Source organism: Purpureocillium takamizusanense, chromosome 12 (assembly GCF_022605165.1).
Source record: "Purpureocillium takamizusanense chromosome 12, complete sequence".
Taxonomy (NCBI): Eukaryota; Fungi; Ascomycota; class Sordariomycetes; order Hypocreales; family Ophiocordycipitaceae; genus Purpureocillium; species Purpureocillium takamizusanense.
The window spans coordinates 593,966-615,946 of record NC_063079.1 but is presented as its reverse complement, the minus strand read 5'-3'; the positions used below and the strand labels follow the sequence as shown (position 1 = coordinate 615,946).

The 21,981-nt window shown below is 56.9% G+C and overlaps 5 protein-coding genes across 5 annotated transcripts; 2 read left to right on the top strand and 3 right to left on the bottom strand.

The window, feature by feature from the left end:
* The first annotated feature begins 395 nt into the window (after positions 1 to 395).
* JDV02_010406 (uncharacterized protein) lies at positions 396 to 2,432 on the top strand. Its single transcript, XM_047992144.1, has 5 exons — positions 396 to 467; positions 533 to 1,070; positions 1,182 to 1,385; positions 1,502 to 2,023; positions 2,187 to 2,432. The coding sequence occupies exons 2-5, from the start codon at positions 623 to 625 to the stop codon at positions 2,399 to 2,401; spliced, it is 1,389 nt and encodes a 462-aa protein (XP_047848157.1). The 5' UTR covers positions 396 to 467; positions 533 to 622; the 3' UTR covers positions 2,402 to 2,432.
* Positions 2,433 to 2,483: 51 nt separating this feature from the next.
* NUD1 lies at positions 2,484 to 8,495 on the bottom strand. Its single transcript, XM_047992143.1, has one exon. The coding sequence runs from the start codon at positions 8,201 to 8,203 to the stop codon at positions 2,837 to 2,839; it is 5,367 nt and encodes a 1,788-aa protein (XP_047848156.1). The 5' UTR covers positions 8,204 to 8,495; the 3' UTR covers positions 2,484 to 2,836.
* Positions 8,496 to 9,396: 901 nt separating this feature from the next.
* Positions 9,397 to 13,060, top strand: JDV02_010404 (uncharacterized protein). The gene has a single exon (XM_047992142.1). The coding sequence runs from the start codon at positions 9,544 to 9,546 to the stop codon at positions 12,961 to 12,963; it is 3,420 nt and encodes a 1,139-aa protein (XP_047848155.1). The 5' UTR covers positions 9,397 to 9,543; the 3' UTR covers positions 12,964 to 13,060.
* A 161-nt stretch (positions 13,061 to 13,221) lies between these two features.
* JDV02_010403 (uncharacterized protein) lies at positions 13,222 to 14,815 on the bottom strand (the record flags this gene model as incomplete). Its single annotated transcript, XM_047992141.1, has 5 exons — positions 13,222 to 13,545; positions 13,643 to 14,050; positions 14,129 to 14,185; positions 14,353 to 14,650; positions 14,808 to 14,815. 5 exons carry the CDS (start codon positions 14,813 to 14,815, stop codon positions 13,222 to 13,224), a joined length of 1,095 nt encoding a protein of 364 aa, XP_047848154.1.
* Positions 14,816 to 16,700: 1,885 nt separating this feature from the next.
* On the bottom strand, positions 16,701 to 21,335 carry JDV02_010402 (uncharacterized protein; the record flags this gene model as incomplete). Its single annotated transcript, XM_047992140.1, has 11 exons — positions 16,701 to 18,141; positions 18,195 to 18,259; positions 18,310 to 18,360; positions 18,413 to 18,484; positions 18,544 to 18,667; positions 18,735 to 19,106; positions 19,159 to 19,321; positions 19,389 to 20,107; positions 20,162 to 20,395; positions 20,457 to 20,733; positions 20,790 to 21,335. The coding sequence occupies 11 exons, from the start codon at positions 21,333 to 21,335 to the stop codon at positions 16,799 to 16,801; spliced, it is 3,966 nt and encodes a 1,321-aa protein (XP_047848153.1). The 3' UTR covers positions 16,701 to 16,798.
* Positions 21,336 to 21,981: the final 646 nt, after the last annotated feature.

Sequence of the window (21,981 nt, the reverse complement as noted above, 5' to 3'; positions counted from 1 at the left end):
AGCACTCCTTGACCTGCTTCTCCTTGCCAAGTGATTGACGAAATTGCACATGCAGTCAGCGACCCTTTGTGCCGACGGCAAGCCTTTTGAGCGTTTAAGTCATCGCTTCAATTTCTCCCTTGTCAGAACACATTGATCTGAGGCTCCCTTCATGCCCACATTGTGCATGTGGTGTCCGTGTCGGCGCTCCCGCCTATGTATGGGTGGGTTTCATACTTGCTACAAAGTACATTAAAATGCCGATTCATGCTGATGCCTACCTAGTAGATAATAACTGAGGAGCGCCGTACCTAATGCGGACATGCACACCACCGAGACCCGAGGGTCAACGATTTATTTAAGCTTTTTCAACGACACCATGTCACACGTCTCACTGTCCTGCGCGCAAGCATTGCAACGCTTGGCGTTCAAGCGTCGAGTCAGCAGTACGTACTGCGTAAATGCCGACAGGCAAAAAGGACAGACGGGTGCGTGGCGCGCATGATTGCCATCTTGCACGATAAGTGTTGACGCTGAGGCACGTGGTTTATAGAATGGCTTTTTATAATGTTGAACGGCACGCGCAGCTCGATGCGTCGGCGCGAGCTGTCCATCGCACATCGACCGAATTCGACGGATTCTGATGCACGTACACATGCATTCTTCAATACTCATCGCGGTCGTGACGCTGTCGCTGCAGGCGCTCGCCCTGCCCGCGGACAGTCCCACAGGCCTTCATGTCGGGCAACAACCAGCGGGCATCGTGCACCTCCCGCTGAAGGCGAACCCACTCGACTTGACGGGCCGCTTCAAGAGGGGATTCCGTTTCTCCACATCGACGGTCAACGACCTGCTCTACACGGTTGATGTGCGCGTCGGCACCCCGGGGACGAGCGTGAAGCTCGCGTTCAGCCTCACCTCGCCCGTCACATGGGTCAATCCCAACTGCAGCGGCGTCGAGCGCCTCCAGCTGCGGAAACTATGCCGCACCAGCGGCCGCTTCTACCCGGAGATGAGCAGGACGTTTGACGGCACGGATAGACCAGGCCGTGACGAGATGGCGATGGCGGCGGATAGTATGACTTTGGGATGTAAGCGCTTCCACATCAACAGGCCGTAAAGAAGAACAACAACAAGGCGAATGGGGGGCTGTCTTTATAACACTGAACTGACCGGTAGATTGCCACTTACACGAACCACAGCATCGGTAGTTCAGCGACAGCCGATTGGGCTTGGAGGCAGCAACGCCACTCAGGTCGCACTCGGTACGCTTGGCGTCGCCCCGGAACCACACTCCTCCCCCGACGGGGATAGTGTATCGATCGTGGAGAATCTCCAAAGGCAAGGCGTGACCGGGAGAAGCGCCGTCAGCTTAGACATTAGAGGCGCGGATACCAGCGACGGAGGTACGAATACAACAACCCTCTTCCTCCCCCTCCCAGTCTCCATCAAAGGCAAACAAACAAACAAACGAAACAAACAACCCCAAACCTTGGGTCGCTGATGACTCTTGTCGCACCAGGCTCCGTGCTCTTCGGCGGCGTCGACACCCACAAGTTCTCGGGCCCTCTCGTCGGGCGGAAGATGACGTTCGATCCATTCGCACAGGCTGGCACCGCCGACACCAAGTCATCAAGAGAAGCCCTCAGGGACAGGGCATCTGCTCTACAGCCGCCCAGATTCACCATCAGCTTCGACCAAGTAGGCGTCACCGCCAGAAACGGATCACACTACCCTCTCTCGGTCACAAACGCAAAGTCGCTATCGGCCGGACTCGACAGCAGCAACACCATTTCCTACCTGCCAGCGCCCGCAGTCGAGACCATCGCCGAGACCTTCTTCCCCTCCGCCCAGCGCCAGCAGTCCATGACGAGGGACGGCTCCCTCTACTATACTGTAGACTGCGACGCCACCACCGAATCAACGGGGTCCCTGGACTTTACCCTCGGCGACATCACCATCAGGCTGCCGTTCAAGGACCTGGTCGGATCCGAAGTCAACTACAGGAAGTGCATACTTGGCGTGGCGGCGCCTCCACCAGCTGGTAAGTCGTGGCTTGGCTACGCGCCCACCCCCAAACATGGCGTTTTGCTGCGCTTCCGACAGTTGCGTCTCGTGTATTTTGTGCGCACGCAACGGTGACGGCGGCGGCGGCGGCAACACGACTACGGAACCCATGATGGAAGTGTGCTGACAAGCGCCTGCAGCCTTCGGAAACCAAGCCATCCTAGGCGCCAACTTCTTGAAACAGGTCTACGCCGTGTTCGACTGGCAAGACCACAAAGTCTACCTGGCCCAACGTTCCCAGGACTGCGGCAGGTCGAGCAGCATCACGACACTCGACCAGTCAACTTCCATCGGGACCTTGTTCGGGGAATGTGGCGGCGAGAGGCAAGAGCTGCGCCGTCGCCTCGTGGTTTAATGATGGCGACGACAACAACAGACAAACGCAGCAATGAGGAAGGCCTCTCTGGTCTGTTGGGAGATGACCCCCATGTTATGCCGTTATGATTCATTTGAATTGATGCCCGCAAATCGCAATGTACTCTATCATACACCCAGCAATGCAATATCTCCACGGAGCCTGCCAAAAAACATCGCTCCAACCATCGATATAAATGATGTACAGTGCAAGTGCAGGCGCTTCAACTTTCCATGCTGCGCAAAACGCCAGCTTTCTAGCCGAGACGACACTCCAAAACTCCAAAGCGCACTGCTGCCCACACCCTCTCCATGAGGGCAGACCCTGTTCGTCTTGACCTCTTTTACCAAGGCCGGGAAAGTCAACCTGGCGAATGGCTCGCTCAAACTCCGGGCCTGTCGTAAAGCATCATGGTCTCGTAGGACGTCATAGAGCTCAGGCGAAGCTGTTCTCAATGCTCCAGCGGCTACTCTCGTTCCTCTGCCGGGAGGCTTCCATCTCTTCTTCCAGCTGTGCTGCCGCAGCTGCATCGTCGTCTTCGCCCGGCTCAGGCTCGGCGGCAGCAGCGGCTGCGCGGCCCTCCGTCGCCACTTCAGACCCTTTCACCGTACCCTCCTCCACCTTTGGCACCAAGCCTTCAGCTATCAATGTGCGCAGTAGATCGTCCTCAGCGAGTACCTCTCGCCGCCTCACAGGCAGGCCATCCAATCTTCTAAGTCGCCGGCAGCTTGAAACCAGTACAACATGATGCAGCCTCCGTCGCAGCCTTGTCGCCTCGTCCAGCCGGCTCGCAAACAGCTCATCCCGCTCTAGGTCGGTATCCGGCAGCGTGAAAGGGTCGCAAGAGCTCTGTCCCTCTGTCGCTACCAGCACCTGCACCGGCGCGTAGAATCCGAGTGTGACCGGGTTGTCCCGGACGTCCAGCTGCGTCAGGTGTGGGAACTCTACCAGGAGCTGCGTCACGGCTGTCGAGTCTGCAAGCCTATTACCTGCGGCGAGCAACTTCTTTAATCTTGGAACGTATCGCAACGGCGAAAGGTCCGCGATAGCATTAAAGTTCACATTGAGCGTTCGGAGGTTTGGCATGAGTTGGCCCATCTTGTCCGGGAGCGCTTGCAGTCCACAGTTTGCCAGATCCAGGAGTTGCAAGTTGAGAAAGTCGACTGTCGGCTCGAAGCAGCCGAGGTAGTTCCCGGAAAGGAAAAGCTTACGGACCTCGTAAGCGCTGGCCAAGAAGCTCATGTCCAGAGGCGAGTTGCCGTGCTGCTCCCGCAAAGAAAGGCTGTCCAACCGTCTGGCTCGGTCGAATCCCGTGAGCTCGCGGATGCGGTTCCGGTCGGCGTGCACGGACTGAATATTTGGCAAGTTGCTCAAGTCCAGGCTGGTCAGGTCATTGTCGCTCACATCCAGCTGGCGCAGCGTCTTCATGCTTCGCTTCAGCCGGAACTCAGACAGAGAATTCTTCCGTAACACCAGCTTCGACAATGACGGCAAGAGTTCTAGGTCATGAATCGAGCGAATCATGTTACCCTCCAGGTCCAACTCTGTCAGTCGCTCAAACAAGGTCAGGGAGCAGTCGAGCTCCTCGATCAAATTGTTGCGCGCTCTCAGCGAGAGCAAGCCATCGTGACAGTCCAGACCATCCAAACTTGTAAGCTGGTTGTCGTCGGCCCGTATGCTGCGCAGATGCACCAGATTTTTGAGGGCCGAGAGGCTCTTTATCTCGTTGCCGGAAACGTCCACGTACTGGAGATGCATGAGGTGGTCCCATGACGTGAGTTCGGTCAGCATGTTGCAGGATGCTTTGAGCTGTCGCACGGTGGACGGAACGCCATCGAGGTGATTCAGCTTGTTTTGCGACGCATCCAGCTTGACCACCCTACCACAGAATTCGTCCAGCATATGCAGGCTTGTGAGTTGCTTGTCATGCAGATCAAGATCCGTCAGATCTTCCCAGAACGGCTCATACGGTTCAACCTCGCTAAGCTTGTCCACGAGCTCCCTTATCGTCATGGACAAGACTCTCTTAGAGCCATCGCCCGTCGCCATGTGTCGATGGCCCATGACGTAGCTAACCTCGAAACCGAACGACTGCTCCGGATTATTGAGTGTAAACTCCGACAAAGGGCTCAACGACAGTTTTCCAACATTCCGACCGATGATGGCGCTCTCATCCGGCTGGTACTGCATGGCCCCATGGCCGGGCGTGTGATTGATGATGAAACTCAGGCTAGCGTGCCGGCTGCGAGGCGTTCGGTGGCTGACGACACTATGATCGCCAATGATGCTGACCTGCCGGTCTTCGTCTGGGTGTATCTCGACTGTGCTCTCCTCGTCCTGTTCGTCGATGCGGGACACCGGGCGTGGCACAAAGCCGGCTCCTCGACCAGACACCGGTCTAGATGTACCCTGGGTGGCGACTCGTTTCATGCCTGACAGGGTGCTGCGCAGCGTCTGTTTGAGAGGCAGCTTGTCGTGTTGCGTCTGTGGATCATCGTCGAGGCTATCCAGATCCTCCGCGACCACGTCATGTATGATTGAAGCAACCGGTGATGAGAAGGAAATGGTGAGATTTCTCTTCTTCGATATCGGCCCGCGGTCGCGTCTGTCGTGGATGGCGGAGTCCTGATCTTCCGATTCCTTGGAGGAGACAGTGCTCCATGCCGCCCGGCCTTCCAGCCTCTCCAACTCTCCTCTTGCCAATGGAGACATTTGCGGACCGACGCGGTCTTTAGGCGACAGCGTACCATAGGTCCTGCTTGACTGGCGCGATGTCCGACCAAAGGAGCTTCCGGGCGTTGTCCGCTGCTCTTCATTCTCGGCCTCAGCCATTCGGAGTGCAGCGCCAAGGCGCAGATTCTGCAATTCCTTGGTCATATCGACAGTAAGATCCGGAATACTAGCGAACGGGTCCTCTTCGCTGTCCTCAAAAGACGCCGCATTCACTGACGGAGCGGTGGAAGTAGAACCTTTGCGCTTGATCCACGTTTTGTTCTGCTTGTCAAGGAACATGCTTCCGACCCTGTCGGGGATCAGGTGAGAGACGCTCTCGGGCATGATGGTGCGTCGAGACTCGGATCCACGCGAGGACGTGGTAGGGAAGTTCCTACTGAAGTCTCGGCTGGAAGAGTTGGACGGGAACTCCTTACTTGGGCTGAGGAGCCCATGAGACTGGCCCCCGGCGGAGGTGATGCGAACATTGGGCAAGTCGCTAACAAAGTCTCCGTTGACGGGCAGAGGTCCCATGGATCGTGTGTCAGCGGGTGCCATGGGCTGGCTACGCTCCGTCTCACTCTGGATCCCGGCGTTTGCCAACCCCATGGACCGGAAGGAGGAGGAGATGAAGTCTCCCGCATCGCTCCGTTCCTGATACTTTTTGAGACGGCTCGCGAGCTCAGGGTCCTCTTGGAACTGTGCCAGCGGCGAGCGGGGCTGCCCATCGCGGCTTGGAGGACGTGAAAAGGGCTCAGCAGACTCATCGGTTGAATCCGTCATTGGAGCTCTTGGGCTGTCTGCTTCACCCTCGGCGACCGACTCCTCGAGGCTCGCCAGGTCTGGCCGGACTTGGCTGCGGATCATGGCCATGATCTGGGCTGCTTGGTCGACAAAGTCCTGCGTTCGGATCGAAGGCTTCCGCTCAGTCTCGGAATGCTCGCTCCTAGGAGACGCGGCAGCAGCTTGCAGCGCACGAAGTTGAGGGTTTATGGGTGGCATGGCCTGTGGGCTCGAGGTATGGCTATGCGGCCAAAGTATCGAGCGCATGGCGAGGACACTGGGGTCTGCCAGTTGAAACTCGCCGGAACGGGCGTCCTTGCTCTTCTTTCCCATGACTTCTTGCATTTGCTGGTGAGCCCCTTCGATCGCAGCCAAATGCTCCTCGCGGCCAAATGCGACATCAGATCGATGCAAGGTCCGTCGGCGTTTCGGCGTAGGGTCTTTAGAGGGTGAGGTACGTGGCCGTTTGCCCTCCGAGTCGCCATCGCGCTTAGGCGTGAGGGCGGATAGGGGCGCGCCATGAGGCAAGACAGGGAAAGGCTGATTGCTGGCTGTGGAGGATGAGCGTTCTCGGTGGGTATCTTGAGTCGAACCCGTGTTTCGGCGCCTTCGGATCTGCAGGTCGGCTTGGTTGTCTGGCGAGGATGCGCGTGGCGCATAGAACGGGGGATTAGAAGAAAGCCTAGGTGCGGGCGCGATGTTCTCCTTGTCTGCAACCTCCCAGTTCCCGCTCGAATCGTATGATATGTCGCCGGGAAACGAGTAACCGTCCAAATCTCCGCCACCAAAGCGGCTGAGCGTCCTCGAGTCGCGGGGCGACGCATCTCGGTCGGAGGTCCGTGACATCTCTTGCAGGGGCTTGTCAGCATGCGAGATGCTTGACTGGCGCGATGGGCTTCCCGATGCCTCCTCGAACTGGCTGATTCGGCGGAGCAGAGTTTGATTCGTGAAAGTGTCGTAGGGGCCGAATAGCTTTAAGGGGCTGGTAGCCGTGGCGTCTCGGGCTTGTCGCTTCTCAGGGCTGGGGAAGGGCGCGCGAGGCAAGGTCGGACTCGGCGGGAGATGAAGAGTAGGCACCGGATTTGCGCCCTGGGCTCTAACCGAGGGGAACTGCTTGGGTGTACTCGCTTGCATGGACTCCTCCGGGAGCATCTCTGATGTGTCTACGCCGATCTCCGAGCTGAGCCCGCGGTGGTAGAAAGACCCATCTCCCGATCGCCCGCCTCGCTGGACATTGATGAAAGCACCCTTCCTTCCCAACTCCTGCGTGGTGTCGCTGAGGCCTTGAGCTTCCTGGCCGCGATCTCGTTTGGGCTCCAGGTCTGCCTGCGAGTCGAGCTGCGAGTCTACCAGCAACTGATTGACGCGCAGTCGCTCTAGCTTCTGCCAGAGCTGCTCGACCGGCACGTCGATGGGTGCGAAGTCGACCTTGCCGTCATCGGCGCTATGTTTGCCAATCAATATGGGGCTGAAATCTTCGTTGCGGTTGTCCGTCTGGCCACTGGTTTTCCTCGTCATGTTGGCCATGTCGTCGGGGGCCGTCAAGCAGCTCTCGTCACGGTAGATGTCGTCATCGCCTTGCGCAGAGGGCACTGAGCATGGCGCGCGTCGCGAGGAAATGGACGGACTTTCCGTGTCTTGGTCGTTGAGTCTGAATTGAATGCCGCGTTCGCGCCGCCGCGGGCTTGGACTTGGAGAGATGTCGGCCGGTCCGTCAGACTCGTCGGCGGCGTCAATGTAGCGCTCGAGGTCCTTGTCTATCGTGGGCGGCGCAGAGACATGCGGCGGACTCGATGGGAGCGTTGTTTCGCCAGCGTCGCCGCCGGCAGACGGTGGCCGAAACATGTCCTGCAAGCCCTCGGCGGCGGAGCAAAATAGGTCGCGCTGCTCGCCATAGGCAACCTTGCCGTGGACCAGGCGTCGCTTCCACTCTGGCGTCTCGGTCTTTCTTCGGCTCCCGGTCGACTTCCGCAGGACGCTGTTGTGAACAACGGAGCCCTCGGTAGAGTTTGACGCGGCTCGTTGCTTAACTTGCTGGCACAGGCGCCAGTTCAATCGCCGGTTGGAAACGTTGATCTCGCTGGCGCTACGCTCGCTGAGGATCGCCGGGCTCGTATCCTCAACAGAGGATATAGAAAGCCTGCTGTTGGGGGTTCTGCGCGGTATTCGGCTCGGTCGTTGACGCGGCTTCGAATCCGGGGTGTTGCTATTGCTACTGTTTTTCAGAGACGGCAGCTTGTTGGATGAGTTGTCGCCCGGCTGGGAGACCCAATCCTCGGACAGCGAGTCCAGCCATGCGTGCGCCATGGTAGGCGGAGTTAGGGGGGCAAAGGGGACGCGCTATTTGGGCGACAATGACGCCATGAAACATAGGGTTGCGATGACGCCGTCGACGATAGTGGCGGGGTGTTGTGATCAGTTGATGCCGAAGTGTTTTAAGTTTGCGCGGCGAGGTGATGACAGATGATGCGCCCGTGGGCCGCTGCTTGTTGAGGTCTTCTTTCCAAACTTGGATCCGTGGAGACATGCAAAAACAGATATGCGTCCAGGCAGCGAAGCGACAAGGCGCAAATAGAAGCGACTTCTTGTGCCGTGTGATAAGGCCGGGGATACCTAGCTATCGTGACGCGCGACGGCGGATCGCGTTGGAGTGAGTGACCGTTTGCTTGGCGCTAGCCTTATTGGGCACAATCACAACAATAGCTCGAGTTTATTGGAGGCTACCCCGTTGCTGCGCCAACCATCGCCCCATCTATTGCCGTGTTTCAGATTTCTGGCTCGACAGCTGCTTACCCTAGAGACGCTGGCACGTCCTGGCAGGTTTTCTTGTCAATTTTGACTGTAGCACGCACAAGAAAAAGGGATTCTGAACTTGCGGCTTTGATTCAAAGTAATCTGTGAATTCTGCAAGGAGTTTTGAAAGGCGATATCGAAGAAGTAAATGGCTTGGTTGTGCAACAGGTGCACAGGTTCGATTCGGACTCGACCAGTCCACCACCAAGCGCCCCTGGGGTGATCGAATAGGCAGGAAAAGATCCGCAACAGTACGAAGTACGCGTGTGCGGCCGAAACATGAGGAACACTTCTGACCCGGCACCTCGGGGTACAGTGTATCACTTGAGAAGCCAGGGCACACACGCATACGTACCTCGTAGCGATACGCTCCAGTGAATACGAAGTACATCTTGTCAGATTGCAGATACTGCGACGAAGGGTTATAGTAGCACAGTAAAATGTAGCCGAATGTCGCTGAGACTCTACGGCCCTGCACTTCGCGCTTGAATGATTTTTTGTCTTTCTAGCCAGTAGCTTGCGACGTGCTATTTGACATCGTGCCGGACGACACAGCAGGCGCGATGAAGTACGTATTTGGGTGCACGTCTCCCCTGCACCTGCCATTTTACGCGTCATCACGTGCGGCCGCGACACGCGACGCGCCTCCTTTGTCCCCCCTCCAAAGTGTCTCTCAGCCTCATCAATTCCCAGCACATGTATGCTCCACTGACAGTCGAGCAGGCGTCTCGCCCTCTACACCTGCGAGATCCGCACAGCCTTTGATCCGTGCCGATGACCGCTGCTGCACTACATCTGACACCAATTTCAGCGGTCTCGCGTCGGTTTCAACCCCTCCGTGCCACATCAACACCATGGCTGCCCTCCCAGCTCAGTCTCTTCCCGACTGGGACCATGACGAAATATACGCCGAAGCAGTCTGCAACATCGACGATGTTTTTTACCACGGCTGCGAGGACGAGGATTACGACAATCCTGCTACAAGACGACTGAGATACGAGGCCGCGGGTCGAAGGTTTCTGGACGGGGATGTGCCCTTCCTGCTGTCAGCCTCCCTGCGAGGCCCCTTTGATCAAGGGTCCGGCTGGTCCAATCCGTGGCGGAGCAAACAGCGTGCCCACTCTGAGAAGCCACTGGCCGCAGAGTCGATAACGGAAGGGGCCTTAGCCACGAATGAGCAGGTACTCGAGGAGACGGAGCTCGGCGAATCCGACCTCGAATGCCATCTTCCCAGCCCCGAGAGCCTTAAGCAGGCACCGCTTACCGAAAAGCATTCCCATCTCGACGACCACGTGTTGTCTATGATACAGGACTGGAGAACGGGTATCAAAATACCCTCTCCGTCGCGCGATTCTTTCTGGGCTGCATCCAAGGCTCAGATCACCGCTTCGGCCAGAAAGAGGCGCGCCAGAGAATCCGAATGGCTCAAAAGGGTGGCCAGCAAGAAGCGCAAACTCGAGTCCAGCGAACCCAGCTTTTCCAAGTCTCCCCTCGCTCGTCGAAATTCCAATTCGCGTGTGCTGCGTGATAAGGATCATCTCACTTCGACCAATTCTGTCAGCTGGCTGGCTAATTCGGTCTTCAATTCCCGAGCGTCGAAGTCCGGACAAGCAACTGGAAGCTTTGAGGAAGTGGATGAGACAGAGGACGAGCTCATGACGTCAATGCCACCCCTCTCCTTTGCTAAACACAAAAGGCGCGTTCCCAAGACGCCAAAGCGAGTCTCGCCCCGACGAGATATGTGGAAGTGTGTCATGCAGTCCACTGGACAAGCGGACGACGAGTTGAGCCAAAATGAAGCGGCTGCGGCCACTCTTTCATCCCCGATATCGCAGCGCCATGGAGCTGTGGCCTCTGGTCGCAGAGCAACAGACGTGAATAGGCGTGCAGCGGGTGCATCCCTCACGGTGGAACACCCATCAACTACGAAGCATGGCATCATGGTAGGAAACCAGGGGCCAGTCTACCACATGAACAATCCGGAAGAAGGCGACAGTGCCGAAGAAGCCTTGCATGCTCCTATCGCGCCGGATTCAGTCGCACAGTTGGAGACTCAAATGGATTCCAGTTCCTGCTTCAAAATCCGACAACAGCCCGATCAGACCGGCAAGGAGTCTTCAATGGTTGACATGAACCGGCCAGACCTGGAAACTACAGACCACGAGTGTACATTGAGCAAACAAACAGAAGACCACGACTCCGAGAAATCTGTCGAGGGCGAGATCAATGCGGCTCCTGTCGGCCCACCAGAATCCAAGGAGCGTAAAGAGATCTCATGTGGCGATGATGCCCGGAGTATCACAGAAGCCTACAGCAAAGCCACAAGAGACATAGACCGCGCCCCACAAGACCAGGTCAGCGACCGTGCCGCTACCTCGGGGCGTCCTGCAGATGATGCAGACGGTGCATACTCTACGGATGATGAGGAACAAGTCGGGATTGCACCTCCTGGAGACGGCACAGATATTCATGAACGATCTCGCTTCAGAAGGCTGATATCCCTTGAAAAGCGGCCCGATAAGAAGGGGGGCGGCAATGTGAAGCGGCTTGTCACTCATACTCATGCGCATGAAAGTAGCGCTGATATTGATGCTGTGTCGACAACCAACGACCGGATTGGACGAAATGTTACCCAGGCGCCCGACATCGAAATTGCCGCTCGACCCAAACCAGAGGCTAGCGGGTCCGAAGAGGCTCGAACCAGTCTCGAAGAACCCGACGTCAGTGCATCGGAGCCAGCTATTGATTACAAGCCTTTAGCAGCCGAGATCCTAGGGTCGAAAGGCTGTGAAACGAAGCCGCCGTATCCAGAGAGGCCGATTCTGAGCGTGGTTAGGTCCCCTGAGATTTCACTTCCCCCTCTCGGTAAGGTGGTGCCAGACCCAGGCCTCGAGGCTGGCATGGGGCCAGAGAAGCATTGCGGTGCATCAATGGGACAGTCACGCCCGGCTCTCCCTTCGAAGTCGAGCGAGGTTTCCTTAAAGAGCATTCTCCATCGCCTTGTTCCGTCGAGCCCCTGGGCCAGACTGTCCCAGAAGACATCGTGCTCTGAGGCGAAGTCAGATGATGCAACAGCCAACCTGAAGTCCCTAACGCCAAGCACAGAAACAGCTTCGGAGAGTGATGTGGCTGGTACAGAGGTCATGGATGAGGATGAATCTTCCTCCCACCAGGAGCATATTGATGCGTCGCGACCGGAAAGTGAGGCCGCTGTCCCGATGATTGCGAATATTGACAACTCCACTTATCAACAAGAAGAAACAGCAGTCACGCCAGAAAAAGCCACAGGCGCCGTGATAACAGAATCACAACAGACTCCATGGGACAAGACGCAGCTCTTCGGGCGCTCGAAAGACATTTCAACTGGCAATCACGGTGAGAGCACCGGCCGATTCTCTGATGAGAAGTGCCTAAACTCGGGTGAGAGCCAGCTTGTTATACCCGCAGACGCACAAAGCCCATGGGCTGGTGGTATTGGCGATACCTTGGCGTACGGCGGCAACGTCTCAAGCAATTGTCTTGTGTCTCAAGGTAGCATCAAGACACCTGCATCGCAGCCAGCCGTGCGACTGTCGACACCGGAGCCGCAATTTACTGTCAAATCATTTGCTTCATTCATGACGCCCTCACCAGCACGAACTCGTCCCCGCACCGGCCATATTGGGCAGAGTATAGAAGGATATCGAATGGCTTCGGCGCTGAAAATCCATGGTAGCGTGCCACGTGCTAGCCGGCGCGTGTCATGGCGACTACCAGATCATGGCGCTGGGCAAGAGCAGGTCAGAGGCTTGCAAGACTCATGTGGTCAATCGAGTTTTGAACAACGGGGACGCGCGGCGTCGCCTCCCCCGGCCACGCCCATTGGCAACCTCCCCACATCAGAAAGCGACAAGTTTAGAAAGCATTTCGCGGCCGTGGCAAGTCGCACCGATGGACTACGTCAGAAGCTCATCCCAACGGCATCCCAACAGGCTGCTCAGAGTCCAGGCATGCAAGGCATGGCCGCGCAATTTTTGGCGGCGGACGATGCCGTGGCTACTGAGCAGTTGGGCGGAGCTGCCCTCGAACTTGAAACGGATGTGGTGCGAGAACGGCAAGAACGAGTTGCAAGAGAGTCCCAAGAACCGATGGATGTTGTAGAGGATCTGCTATGCGAGATGGACGACTTGTTACAGGTCTGGGATGTGGACGCGGAGCTGGATCAGGCATGCAAGATACCTAGGTCTGGAGTGCAGCGGATGGAGATGAATATTGGAAGCCAGAGTCCCTGGTGAGACGTTGGAGGTATAGCTTTACTGTGCGTGCGATTGACCTTTAGCGTTTAGCAGCTGGCGCGACTGGTACTACGTTTTGTTATTAAATACACTGACATACAATACTTCAACTTGGTCCGCTGAAAGAAAATTAAACGGAAAAGAAAACGAAGTTTACAATTCAAGTTGTCTTCCATCATGTACCTGGGAATGAACTGAACTGACTTATGGACCTCTAAAAAGGGGGAATCATGAATCATCAAACGGCGCGAAACGGACTTAATAGATTGTGATGTCGGTGATGAGAATGCCCGGCATGTTTGGCGTATCCGAGTCGCACATGAGCTTCAGCGTGAAGAGGGAATCATACGTCAACTGGACCATGATGGGCTGCCCCTCGTAATGCTGCCACTCGCCGGGGGTAACGCCCTCGTCGGTGACGGTGACGAGGTTGTTGGGGTCGCGGTTGACGGCGGCGCCGATGCTGCAGCCCTCGGAGTCGCCGGTGAACTGGTAGTCGAAGCGGATGGTGAGGGTGACGACGGGCGGGGGGTCGCCGCAGCGGGGGATCTGCTGGTTGAGGTAGACCTGGGCGCGGTCCGTCTGCGAGGGGATGAGGGCGAAGGAGCTGCCGCTGCGGCCGTTGGGGCCCTCGGCGACGACGCCTGAGGAGTCGGCCGTCATCTGGTCCGAGATGTACCACGGGGCGAGGGTGCCAGTGGTGTCGCCGAAGTTGCCGTTTTCGAGGTCGGGACATGTTTGCGTGGGGGAGGTGGAGGATGTGGTGGTGGTGGATGTGGATGAGGTTGTGGAGGATGAGGTTGTCGTGGGACTGGTGGTGGGCGTGGTGGTGCTGGTGTCGGTGGTTGAGGTTGTGCTTGTTGTGGAAGTGGTAGTTGTTGAGGTGCTTGAGGATGATGTGGTAGGTGTGGTCTCTGTTGTAGTTGAGGTGGAGGTAGTTGATGACGATGTTGTCGGTGTGGTCGCCGTAGTGGATGTAGATGAGGTGGACGATGACGTTGTTGTTGTCGTCGGTGTGGTCTGCGTAGTGGTCGTCGCGGACGTACTTGACGTAGTCGCCGTTTGCGTGGTGATTGAAGTAGACGTGCTAGACGATGTCGTGGATGACTCCGTGTTACTGGTGGTTGCCGTCGTTGTCGTTGTGGTCGGTGTAGTTGTAGCTAACCCTGACGTCGACGTATTCGTGGACGTAGCCGTCGTGGAGGAGCCCGCAGACGTGGAGCTACCTGTGCCCGTGTTCGACGTCGTCCTTGTTGACGTATCCGACGACGCAGCGGAGGAAGTAGACTTGCTACCTGACGACGAGCCAGCGGTCGGCGCTGTAGACGCCTCCGTGGTGCGGCTCATTCGCCCAGTATCGGTCTCCGTGCACGTAGTCGACTCAGGCACCGGCTTGCTGTGCGTCTTCGTCGTCTTGGTGACGATGACCGTCATCGTGCCGCCATGCGAACTCGGCCATAGCGTCCTAGTCCCCGCCTTCGGCCCCGTCGTCGTCGTTGTCGTAGTGACGCATCCCGTGGGCGTCTTCGTGACAATGACAGTCGTGTCCCCTTCCGGATCGACCGGCAGGGTCGACGTGCCCTCGCATGCTCCTACGACGGTTTTGGTCGTGATGTTGGCTGCCGTGACGGGAAAGGTGTCCGATACAGTCACGACACAGGATGTTGGGGCGCAGGTATTGTATGTCCTGTAGGAACGCCCCTTTTCGTTAGCCTTGAGAGGTTGAATGAGAGTGATTGAAAGCGAGCAAGTGAATGGCCTGGGTCGACGACGGTTCAAGTGCCATTAAAGGTTGCTGCTGCTGCTGTCGTCGAGGAAGGGAGGGGAGGAGCATGTGCACCTACCGGATCATCGTACTCGCCGTCGTACTGCCGGAGCAAACGACAGCAGCTGGCTGATACTCAATAACGGGAACGTCCTCGCAGCTTCCTCCGCCATGGCCGTGGTGCTGCTCGTGGCCGCTGACAGAGCCAAGCAGCCCAGCCACGGCCACGGCCACGACAGAATACAACCTTGCCGCTGCTGCTGCTCTCATTTTGAGGCTTTCCTTCGTTCGGCAAAAAGAGCGAGCGGCAACCCTGCCAGGACAGCGAAAAGGAAGAGGATACGACGCGGGAGGAATCACGAACGGAGGATACGGCGTCCGACCCGTGCAGAGCGTCCGCCCGCCCGCCCTTTATTATCATAACATTTTCCTTTTATTCATCATGTAGCAGCTCATCATAACAAAGCATCACCAGCAGCAAAGAGCGTCCCGCCTTACAAGCACTGCCCTACCGTGCGGAGGAGCGAGCACACGGGTGGCTGGGCTAGTAGTATCTCGCCTTGGGATCAACGCGTTAAGACTCTATGGTGAAATGCCAAAATACCATGTAAACGCGGGTCTAATGCACCGTCACTCCGTAGCGTATCCGCTAAGAAAGAAAAGAAAAAAGGTCCAGCGCACCAGGACGGTTTAAACGTCCATTGCCCCGTAGAAGTTGTTGTCTCGCATTTCTCGCTAGAGTTGAAGCCAGAAGCCTTGATTCGTCAAAGGTGCGGACAAGCGTGCAGCAAGCGTCGAGGTAGCCGGCTTCTGACATTTGTTAAGAAGCGACATGGAGCGCCTTGCTGGAATTTCGAGCTCCCCTCTCTTCAAAGGTGAAGCGGCTGGTTAGCCGACCTTGGGTCGCATGTAAGGACGGCTAGCGAGGCTCGGGCGGATGTGCTTTGGAATGCGCGTGGAAGAGGAAAAGCCGCTTGGGTGACACGACTAAGAGCGAGACTCGGCCGAGTAGTAGTACAAGCAAACTACGTACGACGAACCAGCAATCTGCGACAGCCTTGTATCGATCGCAGCAGAGGCCGTTGCTGAGAGTCTCTCTGGTAGAACGATTTGTGCGCGCTGGTTACTGGACCTCCTGAGTCCTGACCATGACAGTCGAGCCTCGCCGCGATACGCCTCTTCGTCCAGCCACCACGACATGCTCTCTCCCCATGTTTTGCCAGCCGTCCATGGCGACTGACGTGAACTAATATGTTCATCAAGTTAGCCTCGTACTACTACTATTACTAGTACTACTAGTACTACTAGCAGCAAGCAAGCAATGCTGGCTCTCGCAAGTCTCGGTACATACATACGCGTGGAGAAGCGTATTGTAGCAGCATTGCGGAACCCTTTCCACTTACTAACGTTACTAGTCCCTTGCACTGTCTGTCACCGTGGTCTAAGGAATTCTAAGCTTCCCGGCCCGCGCGGGATGGCGCAGCGTTTACATACGTAGGTTCGGCACTTGGGTGCCATTGATGATGCCATGCCATGCCATGCGACTCGGTTTCCGTTGTCGGTTCGCAGCATGTCGATGGGCGGCCATCTTGCTTTTCTCTCTCTCTCTCTAAAGGATGATCGAGATACAGAGGGTGTATGTATCAGGCGTGACTTGTATGCTCAGGCGAGCTACTAACTTACATGGTTAGTTTTACTAGTACTGCCCGTTGCGTGGGATGAAGGAATTGGCCTTGACACTTTGTTCGACGCGTTGCATCGTCCACGGTCGACTTTTTGGATACTAACGTACCTGCCAAGTGTTTGTCAGTTTGTCCGGTCTGCCACTTCGTCGGTCGGCGCAGCAAGGAAACATTGGGCCACCGGGACACCGTATTGGCGGCGGCGGCGGCGGCACTACCTTTATTCAAGCGTCACAGGCGCTCTATGCGATGGTGATGGGCTTTGTTATCTCCTCGTGGCAGCCATACTAGTAAAGACCATCGTTCCTAAGCTAAACCTCCAAACCGGTCGGGCGTGCCCGTCGTGCAAGGCTGGCTCCTTGGAAAGCGGCGCGTACGACGCAGCCCTTCAGTTCTGGCTGTCCCAAAGAGCCCGCAACCTCCCGTCTGGAATATCCAGCAACCGCTCCGGCTCCCCAACCTCCACCACCCTCCCCGCCTCCAGCACGACGACCCTGTCAAACTTGCGCACCGTGTTGAGCCTGTGTGCCACCGACACGACCGTATGCCGCGCGAACGCGCCCTCCAGCACCCGTACCATGACCTGCTCTGTGTGCCCGTCCACCGCGCTCATCGCCTCGTCCAGCACCAGCACCGCGCTCGTGTCCCGGCGGAGCACCGCCCGACACAGGCACAGGAGCTGCTTCTGGCCCTGCGAGAGCGACACCGTCGAGACGTCCGTGTTCAGGCCCTCGACCTGCGAGGCTATGGCCTCCCAGAGCTCGACCCGCTCTAGGGCGTTGCGGAGCTCATCGTCCGAGGGCGCCACGCTGTCGCTGTCGCTTTCGTTGTCGTCGTGAGCAAGCCAGAGATTGGAGCGGATGGTCCCCGGGAAGAGCGTCGGTTCTTGGGGCACCGAAATGAGGCTCCGCCGGACCTTGTTCTGTGGAATGTGCGCCACGTCCAGCCCGTCAATGGTGATGGACCCCGAGTCGAGTTCGAGCAGGCGAAAGAGCGTCAGCAGCAAAGACGATTTACCACTGCCGGTCCTGCCGCAGATAGCGACTTTCTCGCCCGGCTTGATCTTCAGCGATACATGATCTATCGCGAGCAGAGAATCGCCGCTGGTATCGTACGACGCGGTCGTCTCGCGGAACTCGATCTCTCCTCGAGACGGCCAGTCCGAGTCGCCCTTCTCCTCTGGCTTCGCAGGCGCAATTTCCTGCGGCGTCTCGTTCTCAAAGTCCCTGATGCGTGCGAGAGCGCCCAGAGACGTCTCCAGCGACGTCCAGGAACCGACCAGGTTTGCCAAGGAGCTTCCCAGGCCCAGGACGTTGAGGAGCGCCAGGGCCATGGCGCCTTTCGTACTGGATCCCGGTACCAGCACCCCCAGCGCTACGAGGAACACCGCAAGACCAGCGACATATAGGTCCAGTACGAGGTTGAGCCACCGCTGAATGCAGAAGAGCAAGTAGTGCGGCTTCTGAGAGTCGTCGAGCAATGCGAGTGCCGATTTGCGGTAGGCAGCACGCCAGCCAAATGCGCGTATGGTGGCCAGCCCATCGATCGTTTCCAAGAGGTGCGTGTTGAGCGGCGCCGACGACTGGAGCTCGTGGTGGCGAAGCTGGCGCGACGTGCGGACATAAAATTTCTGCAAAACGTACACGAATATGACAGTAAACGGGATTGCGATAGAGAGGTAACTGGACCCCGGGAGGACGAGAATGGAGTTCATGACGACAGTACGGAGGCCTGGAGGGTCAGCTTCAACACACCATCGTGAGGCGACGCCCAGGACGACGCACCGAACCAAGTTGTCAGCAGCGCCGTGGGCATGTTCATATTTACAAACGAGATGTCCTTGCTAAATCTATGACCGGTCAGGCTCGCCTGGGAGCGCTCTGAATGGACGTCACGAACCGGTTTAGGACATCGCCCGTATCGGTGCCGGCGAAGAACGAAAGAGGCGCCCTAGCGTCTGTTTTGAGTTCAAGCGTCACAACAATGACAAGGAGTCGCTCACCCCATGACAGTCTGGAGAAGGTCTAGATGAACTCCTCGTGTAGCTCTGATAGTCACTACTGCGAGAAGATACCTGAGCCTCCCAGTTAGTACCGGCGCAATGAAGAAGTAAGGACACGGTCCGTGTCCTACCAAATATCGAAGCCAATCATCACGCTATTGAACACCTCAAGCCCAGCGTAGACCCCAAAGTAAAACCCAGTGCTGACATGGCGTTGGCTCTCGTTTGCTTCGGCCCAGGTCTTCATCCATATGCCTATGCGTTCCACGTCAGCCATCATGTCTCGCATCATATCTGACCTTGGTAAACTGAGTTGCCTTACTTGCAGCCAGGCTGGTGCATGGAGATATGAATCCGGATAAGAAACACGACAGGCCGTACGCCCAACCGATATGCTCGAAATAGTATGCATACAAGGCCGAGTCGCTAACCTTTCGTACTGCAAGATCTGGGTCCTCGTCATCTGATTGAACTGTCACAGACTTGGCGGCCTTTCCCTCTGTCGCGACTTTTGGTGTCGCGTCAATATCTTCATCCGTGTTGCTAGATGAGGTGTCGGACAAAGACTGGTTGTTGCTCTCGGATAGAAGCCTGGTGAATTGCTCCATGGTACTAATGGCTTCGGGCGACTCCTGTAGAGCAATCGTACCGTCCTCGAGGAGGATAACAGCGTCGGCATCTTGTATCTTCTTGACTGGAGGGCATTTAGCAAGGCTGGATTGCACCATGTGTATATTTGGACCTACCAAAGTGCGTAGCCAAGACGACGGTGGATTGGCTTCGCCGAAGAAGCCCCTGAGGACCAAACACTTGGGTCCAGACATGAGCTTGGGTCGCCCAATCGAGGCCGCTGAGTACGTCATCTATGAACAGAATACTCTTCTTGGCGTATACGGCACGCGCTAGAGCCTGTTCCGAGTCGTCAGCATCCAGACGCAATGCCTGCGTACTGGCGTAGGCGCGTAAAGAAACGTACCACTCGGTGCTTCTGGCCGCCGCTGAGAGAGATGCCCTTTGTCCCGACCAGAGACCGGTCTCCGCGTGGTAGACTAGCAAAGTCCACGTCGAGAGCACACGCGCGAACCACGGTGTCGTACCAGTCTTGATCCATACTCGACTGCGCAACGATGTTCTGCTGGATCGTGGCATTGACAAGCCACGGCGTTTGCGCGCAGTATGCGATGCCTTGGGCGTTGCGGTCGATGTAGACACTGCCGCTGGTGTTCAACTCGCCCAGAAGCGCGTTCATCAGCGTCGACTTGCCTGTGCCGACCTTGCCGACCACAAGCGCGAATGAGGCCCTTGGGACGCGGACGTTGATGTCTCGAAGAATTGGATCGTCTCCTACGTTATACCGGAAGCTTGCGTGCTCGACCGCAATCGACACTTCCGCTGGGAAATCGAGGTCGTCCTTGTACGGCGCAGCTTCATTATCGCTGCCATCGCGTGGTTCGTCTCGAAGTGACCTCGACTCGGCGACCTTGTCTAGGAACTCTTGTAATCTGTCGAAACTTGCAAGAGAACGAACTACACTAGGCACAGTGTAGAGAAGCTGGGCCAAAGGACCCGAGATGAGGCCAATGATGGCAAGTGAGGTGAAGATCTTGCCCACTGAAAGCTCCGACGCCCCGAGACCGGACGCGAAGATGGCGATGCCGAACGCCGACATTGGCGCAAGGTAGGAAGGGATGTTGGCTGACGCAGTATATCAGCAAATCAGTCCATGGATGTCGACGAGGGATTTTTTACCAAACACATTCATATAGGCGACGAGTGTGCGCATCCTGGATGAATACGCAAGTTCGCGAACCATGAGGCCCTGGATCTTGTCGAGCCACAATGCCACGAGCCCGAGCATCTTGACCTCCTTCATGGATGCCAAAATAGACGAAGTTGTCGAAACCCGCTTCTCAATGGCCCCACTCAACGTCTTTTGAGCAGGAGGCATGCGGGCGGACAGCATCTTCATTAGGACATACGACACTATTGCGAGAGTACATGGTTGGAACACGCGCTGCGCAGATCAGAGCGGAGGGATACGCACCTGCGACGACAATGAGAGGGCCGATGCTTCCGAGACCTAGCTGTCGCTGGAGTAGCCAAATGGCAAAGAAGAGTTCCAAAATGCTGGCCCAAATCTCGTGCAGGGCGTCGAAGCTGTCCGCAACGCGCGTCACGTCGGACGTTATAAGGGTTACGGTGGCCGATCCCGCGGCGGCGTTGTGCAAGTCTGCCGTTTCGTGCATGACGAGAGCAGACAGAGCGCCGCGAATCATAGTCATGTATCTGCGCTGTTTGTAGTCGTAAAAGTTACTGGCAAACTGGCACATGCCGTCAGTACGGTATTGGACGTTTGGAAAAAGGAGACAGGGCATACAGCACGGCCGGCGTACACCAGGCCGGTGGCGACAATTAAAGCATATCCTGTCTCTCGCTGCTCTTGTCGAGCGTCATCCATGTACTGCACCACACGGAGAAGCAGAAATGGCTCCGAGAGCTTCAGTGCCGAATAGCACAGTCGGGGGACGATGCATACTAGCAATCCGCCGCGGACGGCCTGCAGCAATGCCCAGACCAGGGGATATTTACTATCAGCCCTCGCCTTGTTGATGCGCCAATACAAGCGCAGCCTATCCAGGAGTGGCTCTGAAAGCAGCTCATCGTCTAGGTCGTAGAGCGACGAAGTGGAGAGGTTTCCATTGAAGCCACTCATCATGAGGCGATTTAGCCACCAAAAGAATAGACGATTGATGATGCCGCTCGTGGCCTCTGGTCCGACATGCTGCCACTTCAGCAAGAGGGCCCTGCGTTTGGTGCGCGTTTCAAGGAAGAGCATCACGACCTTGCAAGCTGTTACAGCGGTGAAGACGTGCGCCGCGTTGCGGACGTCATCGCCCAGAAGCCACAGGGTGCGGCATTGCATCGCGTCGAAAGCAATTGCGACTACGAGGTAGAGACAGATGAGTGACGAGGGTCGGACGGACCGGCCATGATCGTTGTAGCTGAGAGCAGCGAGCGCGAGAGCCGCAATGACACCGATGCCCGACGCAGCCGTGGCAGCGCGTTGCACAGGGGACCATTCATTCGAGCGTCTCGCCCAAAGGACTGCGAGCGCGAGCTGAAGAGCTCCGAGCAGTATGCAAAAGGCCTGTACTCGTCAGTATTGACCATAGGACAAACGACGCGGTCCGCCATACGAGTTTCACCACTGCTATGGACGATTGATGAACTTTGGTTCCCTGCCTCGACAAAGACACCAGTCGTGGGGGAATTGCGACGAGAAGCAAGGCTGACGGTACGATGGACAGGAAGTACTGTTCGAATAACAGCGTCAAGTCAAAACGCCCACCGCAAGGCCCTGCCGCGGGGCCAAATGCACTCTCGCAGCCATCCATGCTGGGCGAGCGCGATGCGGTTTTGAGTGATGCGGTGAGTTTGAAAGAGCACCGTGGTCGCGACGATTCGCGAGCTGCAATCAGTGCAGCTCGCCATGCTTAAACCGTGCCGTGCTGCCGCGGCATGCGATGTTCGATTCCGCCTCACGCTCGCTGTAGATTGGCCAATTGACT

Excerpts from the sequence above, each read along its gene's own strand:
- JDV02_010406 (XM_047992144.1), top strand. The coding sequence starts at position 623 with ATGCACGTACACATGCATTCTTCAATACTCATCGCGGTCGTGACGCTG. Across the intron at positions 1,386-1,501 it reads CGCGGATACCAGCGACGGAG|GCTCCGTGCTCTTCGGCGGC; the intron begins GTACGAATACAA and ends TTGTCGCACCAG. Across the intron at positions 2,024-2,186 it reads GGCGGCGCCTCCACCAGCTG|CCTTCGGAAACCAAGCCATC; the intron begins GTAAGTCGTGGC and ends AAGCGCCTGCAG.
- NUD1 (XM_047992143.1), bottom strand. The coding sequence starts at position 8,203 with ATGGCGCACGCATGGCTGGACTCGCTGTCCGAGGATTGGGTCTCCCAG.
- JDV02_010404 (XM_047992142.1), top strand. The coding sequence starts at position 9,544 with ATGGCTGCCCTCCCAGCTCAGTCTCTTCCCGACTGGGACCATGACGAA.